General features: G+C 50.1%; 1 protein-coding gene across 1 annotated transcript in view; it reads right to left on the bottom strand.

Moving 5' to 3' along the window:
* Window positions 1-513: 513 nt before the first annotated feature.
* BTBD7 (BTB domain containing 7) overlaps window positions 514-14502 on the bottom strand; it is a 95104-nt gene continuing 81115 nt past the window's right edge. Inside the window, exons 8-11 of the mRNA XM_055131015.1 lie at window positions 12174-12363; window positions 10173-10351; window positions 7338-7781; window positions 514-5356 (exon numbers count right to left, since the gene is read on the bottom strand). Of these exons, the coding sequence (XP_054986990.1) occupies window positions 4529-5356; window positions 7338-7781; window positions 10173-10351; window positions 12174-12363 (1641 nt within the window). The 3' untranslated portion in view covers window positions 514-4528. The remainder of the gene's footprint in view (window positions 5357-7337; window positions 7782-10172; window positions 10352-12173; window positions 12364-14502) is intronic.

The raw sequence follows: 14502 nt of genomic DNA, 5'->3' as shown, positions 1-14502 counted from the left end.
GAGTAATAGCACAGCGGGGAGGGTCTTGCATGCGGTCCGACCCAGGTTCAATTTCCAGCATCCCATATGGTTCCCCAAGCACCGCCAGGAGTAACTCCTGAGTGCAAAGCCAGGAGTAACCCCTGAGCATTGCTGGGTGTGACCCCAAAAGCAGATCAATAAATAAATAAATAAATTGAAAAAATAAAAAAAAAAGCTCTGAGCATTGCTGGGTGTGGCGCCAAGCCGTCCCTGGCAAACAACTGGATTTCTCGCTGACAGACCCCGTGGCCCAGCAAACCCTACTCTGGGCAGAATGCTAACTTCCCCGGGAGGCTCTGACATAAGGAACTTTGGGCTCCCATTTCTGAAAGGATTCAGAAATGCCTCAATTAGATAACAGAAAAGCCCCTGGTTAGCTGAACTCTCAGAAACAGGGGGAACCGCCCCCAAAGCCCCCCACCTCCCAGGCAGTCCGAGTGTGGTATGCAGGCCACACTGCTCCAATAGATGCGCCCGACACAGCAGTTTCTATACAAGCCGTTTATTTGAAATGCCAACTATATGTAGGGTAAAGTCAGTGTTACATGCTGAGTAACGGTAGAAAAATAGAACCAGTGAAAACCTTTGTACAACTGTAATGATACTCAAAAGAGAAATGTATCGTTTTACAATGCTTCACACAGACGAATTCAAGTTTGGAGGTACCTAAATAAAAATACTATATATTTATTTTAAAAAACACTATGTACAATTGAAGCGTAAACAAGTTTTACAAAGTACTGGTTATGCAGGTTGTAGAAAACACTTGCATAGGACGTGAGATCAGTTAAGAAAAATTTCTGAGCCTTTAGCGTTGAAGGCACTTGACTTTATACCAGTAACAGCACAACCACAAGAAATGCAGTGTGGGGGCAGGCGCCACCTCCAGGGCAGACGGAGGTGGCGCCGAAACAGCAAGTGGAGTTCAGAAATCTTGACTCTTTCGACCACCCCATCTCAGGGCAGGCGGTGGTGCCACCTGCCACGGGACCCAGAAACAGAGTGACATGTGGGTACATGACGCAGCTACCAGAGCTGATTTTGTCCCTCAGACCCACATCCACACACATACACAAAAAGGTTATTTTTCCAGACACACACACTTGCAAATTACCTCTCTCTAGAAAACGGCCACAGCATTATAATATTCGGCATATGGAAGGTTAACACAGTCTGAGGGTTTCCTAGAAGATAGAAAAATCAAAAGAGACTTGCCAATACAATGACACAGCAGCGACTGCCATCTCGAAGACAAAGGACAATGTTTCATAGAGACAGTGTTCACAGAACAGAGTAAAATACCTGTTAGCAATGTGCACATAACTCTTGTAGAAAGATGATCGGTGAGGACGTTGGAAAGGGAACGACCGAGTAGACCAAGTAAGCCGCTGCCAACCAAGAATAGCACCCGTCAATGCTGCTCACAACAGCTCCCCACAGGAGGTGGGAAGCCGACAAAATGATTTTTTTCACAAGTCAGACAAAACATTTCCCTTTGCACTCAGTCCTCAGGTAAAAGAGCAGACGAGTGCCTCAGAATTGCAAAACAAGAGTCTTATATGTGTCTCGTGAAACACAATCCCCTCAAAGGCAAATGAACCGTGCCAACAATGAAGCTGGCAGAGGAGCTGAGGGATGGAGAATGACCCCTTGGGGGTCAGCTTCGAGTCAGCTTCGGCTGAGCATGCTGTGCCCCCCGGCCCCCGCCAACCGCCCGGGCAGGCATTGTCTTTTCTAGAACTTCAGCAACAACTCGGAAAAAACGCCAAGAAAAATGCAACTGGATTGACAACAGTGTCTGTGGAAGCCAAAGCCAAGGCTAAGGTCAGGGGAGACAGGAAAGATGAACACGGAGGACTCTTCCAGTCTAATGGGCGATCGGGACGCCAGGACGGAAGGGGAAGGGAAGCTGCAGGGCGCAAGGGAGATGCGGGGAACCTCAGCTCTTTCTCGGGGAGACGCAGGCTCCCTATGAGCTCCCCTCATCACCACATCCCAAAACAAAAGAAGAAAGAGAACAGCTGGATTTAGAAGCAAAGAGGCTCCCCGCTCTGGCTCCAGATTGTCTGAGGGCCTGATTGTCGAAGCCGTAGGACAGCCGGGCGATTTGGTTTTCTCTGTGTTTTTCTAGAAGGAGCAGGCTGGGACTTGGGATATGACACGACACAGATCACTGTACTTCTGTTTCCCGAGAGCAGTCTTCCACAGACCTCTCATGACCTTAGTTCACCAGAGACTAAAGATGCTTGGTGAGCCAAGAAAAAAGGGACATGGGATGGGTTCAAAGGCTATAGGCACGAAGCTAGTCAACACACCCTAGTAACGAAAGGACTTCACAAGACGCCGAAGAAGTGCACTTCACTGACCTTAACACACAAACCAGCCACGTGTTCACTTTCTGCAGGTCACGCCAGTCCACAATCCCAAGGACCAAAGCTAGTTTCTACACACACAGGTTCGCTTGCTAAGCTGCGAGACCAGTCCAAGCAAGCTCCATCAATTCAACAGGGAACAGTGATTTTTTACAAACACTTTAGGGAGGTGAAAGAGGATTCCATTTCCAGCACAGTTACTGATTGGCATCCAAGGTTCTGGTCCAAGAGTAAATAAACACCCCTGGCAGGTAAGTGATGCACATTTCTGCCCCGCTGCAGACCTGGCACAGGGCCGCCTGGACATGGAACAGAAATGGAGAAGCGAACAGAGCAGCAGCTCAGGTCAACACCGGCACGTAAATACACATCAGGGGCTAGGGTGGAAGGAACGACTTTTGGGTCTGAAGACAGATGATGGGAACTGGCTCCCAAGAGCCATCGTTGATAGTGAAGAGCCAAACATCCTAAAAAATAAGCGGAGTCCTGGCTTTTCTACCTTTCACGGAAGGCCCGGAGCGTCCCACACACGCGGGCGAGCGCTTGGCGGTTTCCCATCTGAGACGGTTAGGACTTTGCTTGTAATGTCAGCTTATTCCTGAGTGTACATCCACAGGGTACAGGAGCACAGGGCTGGAAGAGAAACCTCAGAGCTGCGACACCAACGGAAACCTAGCGAATGGAGAGCACGCGGCGTTCCCGGCTCCCTCGGCCTGCAGTATGAGCGAGTGTGTCAGTTCCATTATCTATATACAGACACAGGGAAGAGGGGCCCAGACACCCTGCACGCGATGGGGTGCTCAGAGACCCTCTTCTTCAGGTGCTCCGGCTGTGTATGTGTCTATGTGTGTAAAATACAAAGTGAGTGTTCAAATACGGTGACGGGGAAACTCAGAGGCGCGTGTATTTACACCGGAGAGGAAGGAGAAGTCTTTAGCTCTTGTGTTGTCCTTCTCCGGAGAGGACCTGAAAGACCCCGTGTGCTCAGTGGTTCCGTCAAACCCCAACCAGTGTCCCCCTGGGTTCGAGTCGAACATGGAGTGTTTCACTGGGGTGGGGGAGGGGGAGTCTCTGTCTCTCTCTCTTTTTGGTGACAGAGCGTTATGCATTATACAATGAACTTTTTTTTTTTTAAAGTAGGACACCAAAATTCAAACACATGTTGAAAAACATTTGAAAATAAAAATTGCATTTGCTTACTTACAAACATCAATGACCAATGACATCCCTGTGACTGAAGCCCTTTTGTTTTCTAGTTTTCCTACAGAGAGCAAGACAAGGGCCGGCAGCGGGGCCCGCTCTCCAGCGAGCGCATCTGGGCCGCAGACGCAGCCCCCAGAGTGACGGAGACCCCACGGCTTTCGGGTCCCAGGAAACGGACCTGCTCTGGAACGGCACCCGCAGTGAGCAGAGCCGCAGCTCTTGTCTGGGGGTGAACGGCCATTTGTTCTCCTTCCTGTTCCTCACGGAGCCAGAACACGTCAGGTTTCTGATGGGACTCTGGCTGGAGAAGCACAAACCAGCTCCCCGCTTGGGTAAAAATGAAAAAAACAAAACAAGAATGACATTAGATTTCTGACGACTGAGCAGGAAGATTTCTGAACTTAAGACAGTTACTGAAGAGAGGAGCATTTTGATGTGCTGTTCTTTGGAATTTCTATAATTAAAAAATAAAGACGGAAATATCTCATAAGAAAATACATCTTGGCTGTGCGATCCACTGCACAGTAGTGAAAATTGGTAGATGAAAGGTAAAATGCAAAAAAGTATGAAAATACAGTCCTTTAAATGTGGCAATAAAGTTTAACATACTTATATAAAATTAATACAGATAAAATAGATGTACAAGTGCAAAAGAATTCCATCATTTATAAAGAGGGTGGGGGAAAGGTGGCAGCTTGCTTGCTCTTAAAAACGTTTCCTCACACAACTGTTCAACACAAAATAGACAGATGCAGCATTCAAAATAACCCTCTTAGCATGCCATGTCTAATCAACATGTATGTACAGAAAAGAGAACAGAAGGATGTGAGACCGAGTGATCCGCTGGCATCGACAGACTGCCCGTGAGTTTCTGGCGCATCCCGAGGAGGGACGCTTCACCGCCCCCGCGCGGACGGCCGACGGGGAGGCTCTCAGAGGGCCGACTTCTTGTAGAGGAAGTCGGGCTTGCTCGGGGACCTCCTCCCTCTGCTGAGCGAGTCTTCCCTCTCCACCTGTGCACTCCTCGGGGCTCCGGGCCCCGGGGCCCCCGGCTCTGCCAGTCTCCGGCTGGCTCTCTCTTCCGGCACCTCGGAGCTACACGCGGCGGGGAGGGGCGGCAGGCCCGGCGTCAGCCCGAACGTCAGGTCCGTTTCCCCTGCCGCTCGGCCCCTGCCGTGGGCCGGGGCCCCTGCCGCGCCGCCCGCGGTCTCGGGGGCTGCGGAGGCCAGGTCTGAGCGCGGGGGCTGCTCGAGGACGTCGAGGTGTGTGGGCTCGCTCTTCTGCGGGTGCGGGTGCCGCTCCGGGGACCGCGGGCCGTCTCTCCGGGCCTCCTCCTGCTTCTTCGGAGAGGCCTGGCTGGGCAGGTAGGCGGGCTTCACGCCGCTCGGCGACGCCTTGCTGTGGCTATACAGGTCGGGACCCAGGTACCCGGCCCTGGCAGGGGAGGGGCTGCGCCCGCCGGGGGCCGGGCTGGGCGGCCTGCAGGCGGTGTGGGAGAAGTCGTAGAAGTCCGGATACTCCTGCTGGGCCTCCCGAGCCTCCGCCTGGGCCTCGAGCGCGTGTTTCTTCCGAGACGTGTGCGGGTGTCTCGGGGGGACACAGGACAGATGCTGCTGAGACGGCCCCGGTCCGACTTCAGACACCGGCTGGCTCAATTCTGTGTCCACAGCAAGTTCTGGAAGCCTCCGGTCCTTGAGTGACAGTGTGGACACCCCCATGGCGATGTCCGGCATCAGGTCGTTGAGGGCGGGCTGCGCGCACTGCGGCCAGACGAAGGGAGAGGCGGGTTAGATGGGCACCTCCCGTCCCCCCCACTCGGCGCGCTCCAGGCCGGTGCTTCCCACACTCGGGCACAGGCCTCTGAGTGCCACCTGGGCCCCGCGTCCTCACTATGGAAGGATCGCACCCGTTTGTAACCATGAGGAAAAGAAAGTAACTCCCCAGTAACTAACTTTCCAACGGACATAACCGCTGTTAGAATTTCGAAGTATTTCTTTTGCCTTTCCTTTTTGTTTTTGGGCCACACTCAGCAGTGCTCAGGGCTTACTCCCAGGTCTGTGCTCAGGGATCACTTGGCAGTACTTGGGGACCACACAGGATGCTGGGGATCGGACCTGGGTTAGCCCTGCGCAAGGGAAGCACCCAACCCGCTACCCGAGCTCTCCAGAGTGAGCTCTCCTCACCTTTCTTACTGAACACACGCATCATCCTGGCACTCTGCCCTGACAACGCTACCGTGGCACTGGGCACTGCATCAGCAAGGCAAGGCTGACCTAACTTTTCTCCTACTGGTGGACACTAAGGTTAACTCTTACTACAATTAAGACCGGAAGGATCTTATAAAACCAAGGGCCTGAAGGGTAGAAGTTCAAGTTCAGTGTATTAAACACTTTTAACTTTAACCATATTTTCTTCTTCTGGGGAGCTTTGGGGGTGATGGCACAATAGACAACAAGGTGTAAGAAGAAAAGATATTTAAAAAAAAAAGTATTTTCTTTCCCCAAAATGTACTCATCAAGCATTTATGAGCGCATTCTTGGAAAAATCCAAGATCTCACTGAAGTTATTAGCTGCCTGCAGTAACTAAAGCGACTCCTGGGAAAATGAGTATTCTCATGGGTGAGTTTGCCAAACGCTGAGACCATCATGGGGACTTATTTCTGCCCCCTTGTCCCTGCAGAAAAGGCACACTTAGCTGTCAGGAACGTGCCCCTCCGGCTGCATCAGAGCATCTGGCAAATGCACTGTAGGGAAGTCAGGGGCAGTCTGCAGATCCGTTTGAACTGAGCATGGTGATCATCTGCTTTGTGCGTACACCGTGCCCTACCCCCTTCTGAGTATCTGCAAATGAAAACACTCAACTTCTCCCTCCACATACCCCTATTTTCTTACTCACCTATACCAGCCCTTTTCCAATCTCCTTTTCATAGTCCTCATGTTTAATTGTATTTACTACATAACTGTCACAAATTTTATGTGATTTTTTTTCGCAAAAAATAAAAATTGTGACTGTCGTGTGCCATCATCATCATTATTATTTTTTTGCTTTTTAGCTCACACCTGGTGATGCTCGGGGGTGACTCCTGGCTCTGCACTCAGGAATTAAACCTGGCAGTGCTTGGGGGACCCTATAGGATGCCTGGGATCGAACCCAGGTTGGCCACATGCAAGGTAAATACACTACCCGCTGTACTATAGCTCCGGCCCCGGGTGTGCAATGATTTTTAATTGCATCAGATCTGGCAGGGTGGGGGGGGGGGGAAGTGTCCATTATGTGGTACTGGGGACTGAACCTGGGTCGGCTATGTACAAGGAAAACACCCTACCTGCTGTACTATCTCTCTGGCCCCTGAAAAAAATATTTTCAATTGTGCCAATGTTACCAAAAAATCATTTACTCTAGGGCTGGCGGTAAGGCATGTGCATTGCACGAGGTTACAGCACCGATGGCTTGCTCTGCAGTACTGCCCTGGGTTCCCAGAGCACAGTCCCTGGGCACTGCTGGGTATGTAGCCCCAACCTCCCCCCCCTCCCCCATTTATTCCTAACCTGCCTACAACCATGCGGAGGGGGGCCAAAAACCAATCTCTGGATTGGAAAACCAGGTGTGAGGGTCATGTGGGGAAGCCTGGCTTATGGGCTGCACTCTGCGCCCCTCGGGGTCCTGGCGGGATTTCTCTGCAGAGGAACTGCTCCTGGCGGCTCGAGAGCTTCAGGCGAACCACTCGAGTGCTAACTCACCACTTGCTTCTCCGGTGCTATCGTCGAGGACGCCGTGGCAGCAGCTACCGTCTGTCTCCCCAGCCCGGAGGGGGTGGTACAATCAGGGGCCGCTGCTTTGACACCTGGCAAGTAGACGGGAGGGGGGCCAGCTTTCGGGGCCGTTCTGGAGTGAAACAGCGAGTGATTGCAGGGGTAGGAAAAGGACCGTGACGGCTGCTGACTGGGAGGTCTTTGCTTCCAGCCGGCCTTGAGCTGGTTATGGAGCGGGGTCGCTGGAGGGTGGTACGGTGGCGGCGGAGGGGGCAAGGGCGGATGAAAGGCCACAAAAGAGTCCAGGTCTGTAAACATGGTTTCTGCTGCAGGGGTGCTGTTCACGCGACACCTCCCGGCCTGTGACTGCCTCATTGTCAAGAGTGGACTCTCGTCCCCAAAACGTTCATCCGGGAAGAACTTGTGAGGGTTCTAAAAAGGAGGAAAGTGACGAATTAGCATACATGTTAGCGGATTTCCGAGATGGGAATGTGGGGACTGGGGAAGTTAAATAATGAGGAAAACACTTAGCGAGAGTAAAAGGTACAATGCATGGTCCGAGGTCAGGTCAGGAGTCCAAGGGAAAATGACCTTTGCAATAGCACAGAAGACAGGGCACACACGGTCATCTGAGATACTACATCAAGAAGAGCTGCTGCATCAATTGTTCCAGCAGCAGGCCAGGAACCTCTTACAAGAGATTACGGCTCATGCAAAAACATGGGAAACAAAACCTAATTCAAACATGCTCTTGCTGAGAAAACAAATTACTATTAAATATCAAAGGAAGAGAGGCATATAAATGAGGACCCTCCTAGGTCTTTCAAAATACATTTATATATTCTCAGTCTAAAATAAAAACCAGCGCCTGGTGGGACAGCAGGGACTTAGAGCATTTGCTGCACAAGGATATGGTCATGAGTTTAGGTCCTGGGGTCCCCCATGAACCAAGCGTGATCCTGACCACCCTGCCGGGTGCTTTCTGGCCACATCATGGCCACGTGAGTCGAAGCAACATGAAAGCGTGCAACCTCCAGCAAGGCTGCAGTTACCCTCAGCGAACACCTCAACTGACGGAGGGCAGACCATCGCGAGCGCTGAGACAAGGTGTGTAACAGTCTGAGTGACAACCATGGCCAGCAGCACAGCCAGAAAGGTCAGGCGTGAACAAAATGAAAACGACACCCATGGGGCCCGGGGTTCGAGGCCGCCATCAGCAGGTTCCTGGCAGTGTGATGTCACCCGCTGCCTGGATGGCTGCCCAGAGACAGCCCCTGCGGGAGAGTGGTGCTGCCTCACGCTCTGTGATGGGAGGGTCTCTGGAAGCCCATCAGCTACATCTGCACCAAGCTGCAGAAAGCACGTGACTGAGGCTCTTCAGGGGGCAAGTTCCGAGTGTCCTGGCCACCAGGAAATCCACGTCTTCAAGAAGTGAGGCTGGGGGCTGGAGACAGTCTAGGGCTAAGGTGTTGTCCTTGCACGTGGTAGGCTGACCTGGGTCGGATCTCTGACACCAAATATGGTCGCCCGATCACCATCGGGAGTGATCCCTGAGGACTCCCAGGCGTGGCTCAAAAAGCAAAACACCAAAAGAAAAGCTACCCCCGACCCCCGACTCCAAATTAACGCAGCATAGTGTGTTTAATGTGCAGTGAGCTGAGGGCATCTAAAGGCACGGGGTCTAAAGTGGCCCATCCAGATGGTTGTGGGGCCAAACATATCACTCATCGAGGCTCCCTGGACAAACAGGGGCATTGATTCTCAACAACCTCGGAGCTGTCTCCTGGGTTGTGTCCACCTACTTCTCACCCAAAAAGACAATGAAGAGCACAAATCTATTCTTTATCCACTACACGTTAACAGATAGAACTATGGTCACTCCATATTTTGATAAATCTTTATGGGGATACTTAAACTATAAGCCTTAAATACAATTTAAGATATCAAACATACAATTCAGAATATCAGAGAACACTGAAACAAATAGAAAATAAGACCATGTTAGGAATAGAAAAAAAACACAATGAAAATGGATAAATCGAACCCAAGGCTGTGGGCTGGAGATGTGGCGGTGAGGCCCCGGCAGGGCAGAGCACAGCATCAGACTAAGGGGCGCGGAGTGAGCAGTAAGAAAACAGTTCAATCACTTGCTCAGATGAAATCACATTTTTCAGGTTCTGATTTAGTGGCTGTGAGCAGATTATAAATGCTAGTAGCTTCATTTCAAAACCAATGCCATTGTTTTTTGTATGTGATGATTAATAGAAATGAATTTTCCCTTGCTTGTTTAAAGACAAACAACTCATTTATGGATTCTTGTGCTCATAGGTTTGAAACGTCATGCAAAAACTGTCTGGAAGTAAGGAGAGGGAGAGGGCATGGGAAGACCCCTCAGTTTGGTAGCTGACCAAAACCCACGCTCTAGCGACCAAGCAAGGAAAGGGGAGGATGTAGGGTCAGCTTTCCCTGCTCCCTATCACCCCGTTCACACACCCAGCAGAACTCAGCGACCACTGATGACACGAGACACACAGAGCACCCCATCTTTGGTTCACCCAAGTTACAGTTCGGAAACTGATCCTCACGGTGAGAAAGGAGCTTGCTCTCAATGAACCGGTCAGGGAGTGGAGCCAGGATACCCACCCAGTTCTCAGTCCTAAGCATGTGCTCTGCCCGTTCTATCACACTGCCTCTCTCTCGTGGGCAGCCTTCTGGCTACCCGACGCAAAGAGCATGTCCTGAGGATGCGTGAGGGCTGGAGGGCTCCGCGGGAAGAGCTCCGACAAAGCCTGGCCGGGGCCGAGACTGAGGGAGGGCTCCTACCTGCAAGAGCTCTGCAGCCGCGTCTGCCAGGCCAAACTCTCTCAGCACTCGGATCTGAATCTCGTAGCTCACGGTGGCCCCCTCGCCACAGTTGAGTGCGTAGGCCCGCTGCACCCGCTCCGTGTGGCGCAGCTCCTGCAGACGGCGGACCATGTCCTTCATGATGAGCAGGCGAGGAACTGGGGGAGGAGGACATGTCAGCAGAACACCCAAGCTATGCGGAAGACCACCCGGCCCCCAGCCCAGGGAAATAGCAGCTACTGGACACGTTTTCCCACAGTATTTTTAGTGGCCCGGCAACACAGCAGTTCACATACCTCCAATACTTTTTCAAATTATTTAACATTTACAAGTAACATTTCACCGTGCTCCCAAAGTTCTTGATTGTACCAAACAGCTCTCAATCTGTATTATGTTAGACCACAGTCTATTTTTGTTGTTGTTTTTGGACCACAGCTGGCTGTGCTTAGGGCTCTGCACTCAGCGATCACTCCTGGTGTGGCTGGGGGAACTATATGGGATGCTGGGGATCGAACCTGGGTTGACACTGTGTGCAAGGCAAGAGTCCTACCCTGTGCACTATCTCTCTAGACCCATTTCTCTCTATATTTTAAATCAATGCACAATTCAAATAAATATGTAGCAGCTAAATTTGACAAGTCAACAACTGATCAGACATTACCTGAGAACAAAATAAATGTGCTCAATTAAACTTCCCGTCACTGTCTCCTATTAAGTGAAGTAGATAAGCAGAAAAATGACATTTTCAATAATGCTACCTACTTATTCCTTTTAATCTTGTGAGGGTAACTGGCAAGAGTTCCTGATGCCTGTATTATTCTATTCTTTCTTCTCCAGAAAATGCCACTAGAAAACTTTGGTTAAAGTGCTCGAAAGTGTTTGAGACATGACAGTTATACTTCTATGGATAATTTCTTCAGAGTTCTAACATGTAACATGTAAGTCTACATAATAAAACTCACAAAGCAGATCTTGGGAGACAGGATCTCAGGGAAAACAAGGGTGATGACATTTTGGGAACATATCAATCTCAAAAGATATTATAATACTGTCCCCAAAGGATCTGATAATGTGAGAACTATCCTGTAACAAATCCAATTTCTGGGCTGGAGTGACAGTACAGCAAGTTGGGTGCTTGCCTTACATGTCGCTGACTGGGTTTGGTCCTGACACCCATCTGATCCCCTGAGCACTGCCAGGAGTGATCCCTGAGTGCAGAGTCAGGAGTAAGCCCTGAGCAATACCAGGTGTGACTCAAAAACTAAAATGAAAACCAAACTAAAAACCCAAAACCAAACAAATCCAATTTCCTCTAAACCAGTGGTTCTCAATATGTGATTCTGACTCCACTGAGGACATCTGGCAATGTTTAGAAACATAAGACTATTTCTAAAAGAATTTCGGGGGAGCGGGTGGCGGTGTGGGGAGGTGGTGATAGCATGCATGTATGGATGTGTACATGAAGCACGCATGTACACACAAACCACTGACATGGGGCGAGACCTGGCCGGTGAAGCTGTGAACATCCCACAATGTGCAAAATAGCTATAACATAGGATTAGTTTGCAGGTCAAGACAGAAGAGAAGTAAGATGGAGAAACCTGGGTAAAATGACAAATGTGCACTGATATTGGTCAATGCAAATACAATACAAAACTCTTAAACTCTTAGCTTAGAAGTGTGGATTCTTTTTTTTTTTTCTTCTTTTTGGGTCATACCTGGCGATGCACAGGGGTTACTCCTACCTATGCACTCAGGAATTATTCCTGGCAGTGCTCAGGGGGCCATATGGGATGCTAGGAATTGAACCCAGGTTGGCTGCGTGCAAGGCAAACGCCCTACCCGCTGTGCCATTGCTCCAGCCCCAGAAGTGTGCACTCTTTAAGGTGGTCAGTGCACAGCGGGTACTGGAATGCAAAGAGTGGCAGCATCTATGAAGGAGTTACAAAAGGTGAACAGTGATCACGGAAATACAGTTACCTGGAATTTCGTTGGCTACAACTGAAGGAGGGCTGGACTGGTTACTACTGATCTGCTGGTGGCTGATCATGTGACAGCACTGTGGCACAGCGTTGCTGACCATGTACAGCGTATCTGGCACGTTGGACATCCTGACCATCCGCAAACGCACAAGATCTGTTTGTTCCACCATCATCTCGTCTAGCACTGACTGAAATGATAATTCGACATCATCAAATTAGGACTGTATCATACACCCTTGTCCTATCCAGGGAACTTACTGCTTCCAGTGGTTAGGGCTTCATGGTGGAATGTGAGGCAAAGGGTGGTGGTGGGGGGGCAAGGGATGACGACACCTTGTGTCACCACGCATGTGACTTCAGCCCTTTGAACCATCTCCTCCATAGTCCTTATGAGTTTTACTTATTAAAAATTATCGTGGGTGCATATGCTGCTTGAGCCCATGTGCTGCTTGTGCCATGTGGCCGAGCACATGTGTCGCCCGCATCTCCCCCCTTGAGATGTGTACTTTCATGCTTTCGTGTCCAGTGCTAGGATGTGTGTAGAGCTCTCTCCATCTTTGGAGGAGCCCGCATTCTTTCTTGAGCGCGTTACTCCTACTGGTTTTCCTTTTCCACTTATCCCTTCCTCCTTCCCTAAGACTTTCTAAATAAAGTCTGTTACTTCACAAAAAAAAAAAAAATTATCGTGGTGCTCACAATGGGTAGTGCTGTGGGGAGGATGAGGTTCCAGGGATCCAACCTAGGGCCTCAAGTACCAAGACTCTGGCTCTGCTATTTGAGTTGGGTCAGGTGGCTGATGTGGTCAATTTCGCTGTGGAACTGTCCACCGGGAGACTCCCATGTCCAACGTTTAGACTCAGCCTTCTGGAACTGTGAGTTACCGTGGATGGTCTTGGTCAACATGATGAACTCAGACAGTTTCTCACCCTGTTCGTTCCATTCTAGTCCATGGGACCCAATGTGGTGTTCTTTGGGCGACCTTCTTGGTCCTATCTTGGCATTAAAATCACCAACAATGATCCTATAGAAGGTGTGGTCTTCTTCATAGAACTTCTCCAGTTCCATGTGGAACTTCTCAATTTCTTCTTCATCATAGTTGGATGCTGGTGTGTAGACAACGAAGACAGAAACTGCTGGCAGTGAGCCACATCTATTCAAGCGTAATTGTCCGATTCGGGTTGTTAGGCATTCAGATGAATCAATGCTCATGGTCAAGTTTGTGTTGACAAGGACACCAACACTACCGACGCCTCTGTTAACGCATGTTCCGAGGAACAGTTCTTCTCCAGTGTCGAAAATGGCGTGATGTGATTGATGTCTTCTCGTTTCGGTCAGACCAATTATGTCGTACTTGATCTTTTGCGCTTGTACTATCAGGTCCTCGATGGATGCTTCTGATGCCAGCGTGTGTGCATTGAAAGTACAGTCATTTTAGTCTTTCTTAGTTTTGGCAGTCTAGTTTGTCCCTGAGATTTTATCAGCCTCTCCTTGCTTATCCTTCTTAATGCTGCCATATTGGGGGCTTTTTCGGCATCAGGTGAATGAGGCCCATTGTTGTTACTGTTTTTGGCATATCGAATACCCCACGAGCAGCTTGCCAGGCTCTGCTGTGTGGGCGGGTTACTCTTTGTAGCTTGCCGGGCTCTCCAAGAGGGATGTAGGCTTTTAGGGCGGCACTCCCATGATTGCACGAAAAATGCCGAGAGTGGGAAAGCCACAGACACCTGTCTTCGTAAACTCTTGAGCTCATTTGCCAACGTGGTTTGGCACGAGCCTCAGGCAACCAAAACCTAACGTCCGAGCTTGCAAAGCTGTGCAGAGAAGTGATAAAGGAAGACCTCAAAGAGAGAAGAGCAGCAGTGTTGGCCGATGCAGCAGAAGCGGGGAAAAGTATTTGCAGGGCTCGCCTGTCCTTCGCCAACTACAAGAGCAAGATGACTGCCCTCCGACGTCCTGATGGATCTATCACATCTTCCAGAAAGGCAATGGAGAGGATTATTCAAGACTTCTACTCAGATCTCTCCGACAGCCACGTCCAAATGCCCACATACCAAATTCCGCAGGATGGATATGTCGTTCCCAATGTCCTCCCTTCCGAAATCCGACACGCCATTTTGTCGGTAAAGACGAGTACAGCACCTGGTCCAGACAAATCCAGACCAGAACACTTGAAGAATCTGCTGCCAGTACTCGTTAATACACTGGCTCGGCTCTTCTCACGCTACTTGTCTGAATGCAAGGTTCCGTCCAATGGAAAACCAGCAGGACTGTTCTGTTGTACAAGAAGGGAGACATCCACGACATCGGTAACTATTGCCCAATCTGCC

This window comes from Sorex araneus, chromosome 3 (assembly GCF_027595985.1).
Source record: "Sorex araneus isolate mSorAra2 chromosome 3, mSorAra2.pri, whole genome shotgun sequence".
NCBI lineage: Eukaryota > Metazoa > Chordata > Mammalia > Eulipotyphla > Soricidae > Sorex > Sorex araneus.
Note: the sequence above shows the minus strand (reverse complement) of the source record. Positions and strands in the feature narration are given on the sequence as shown.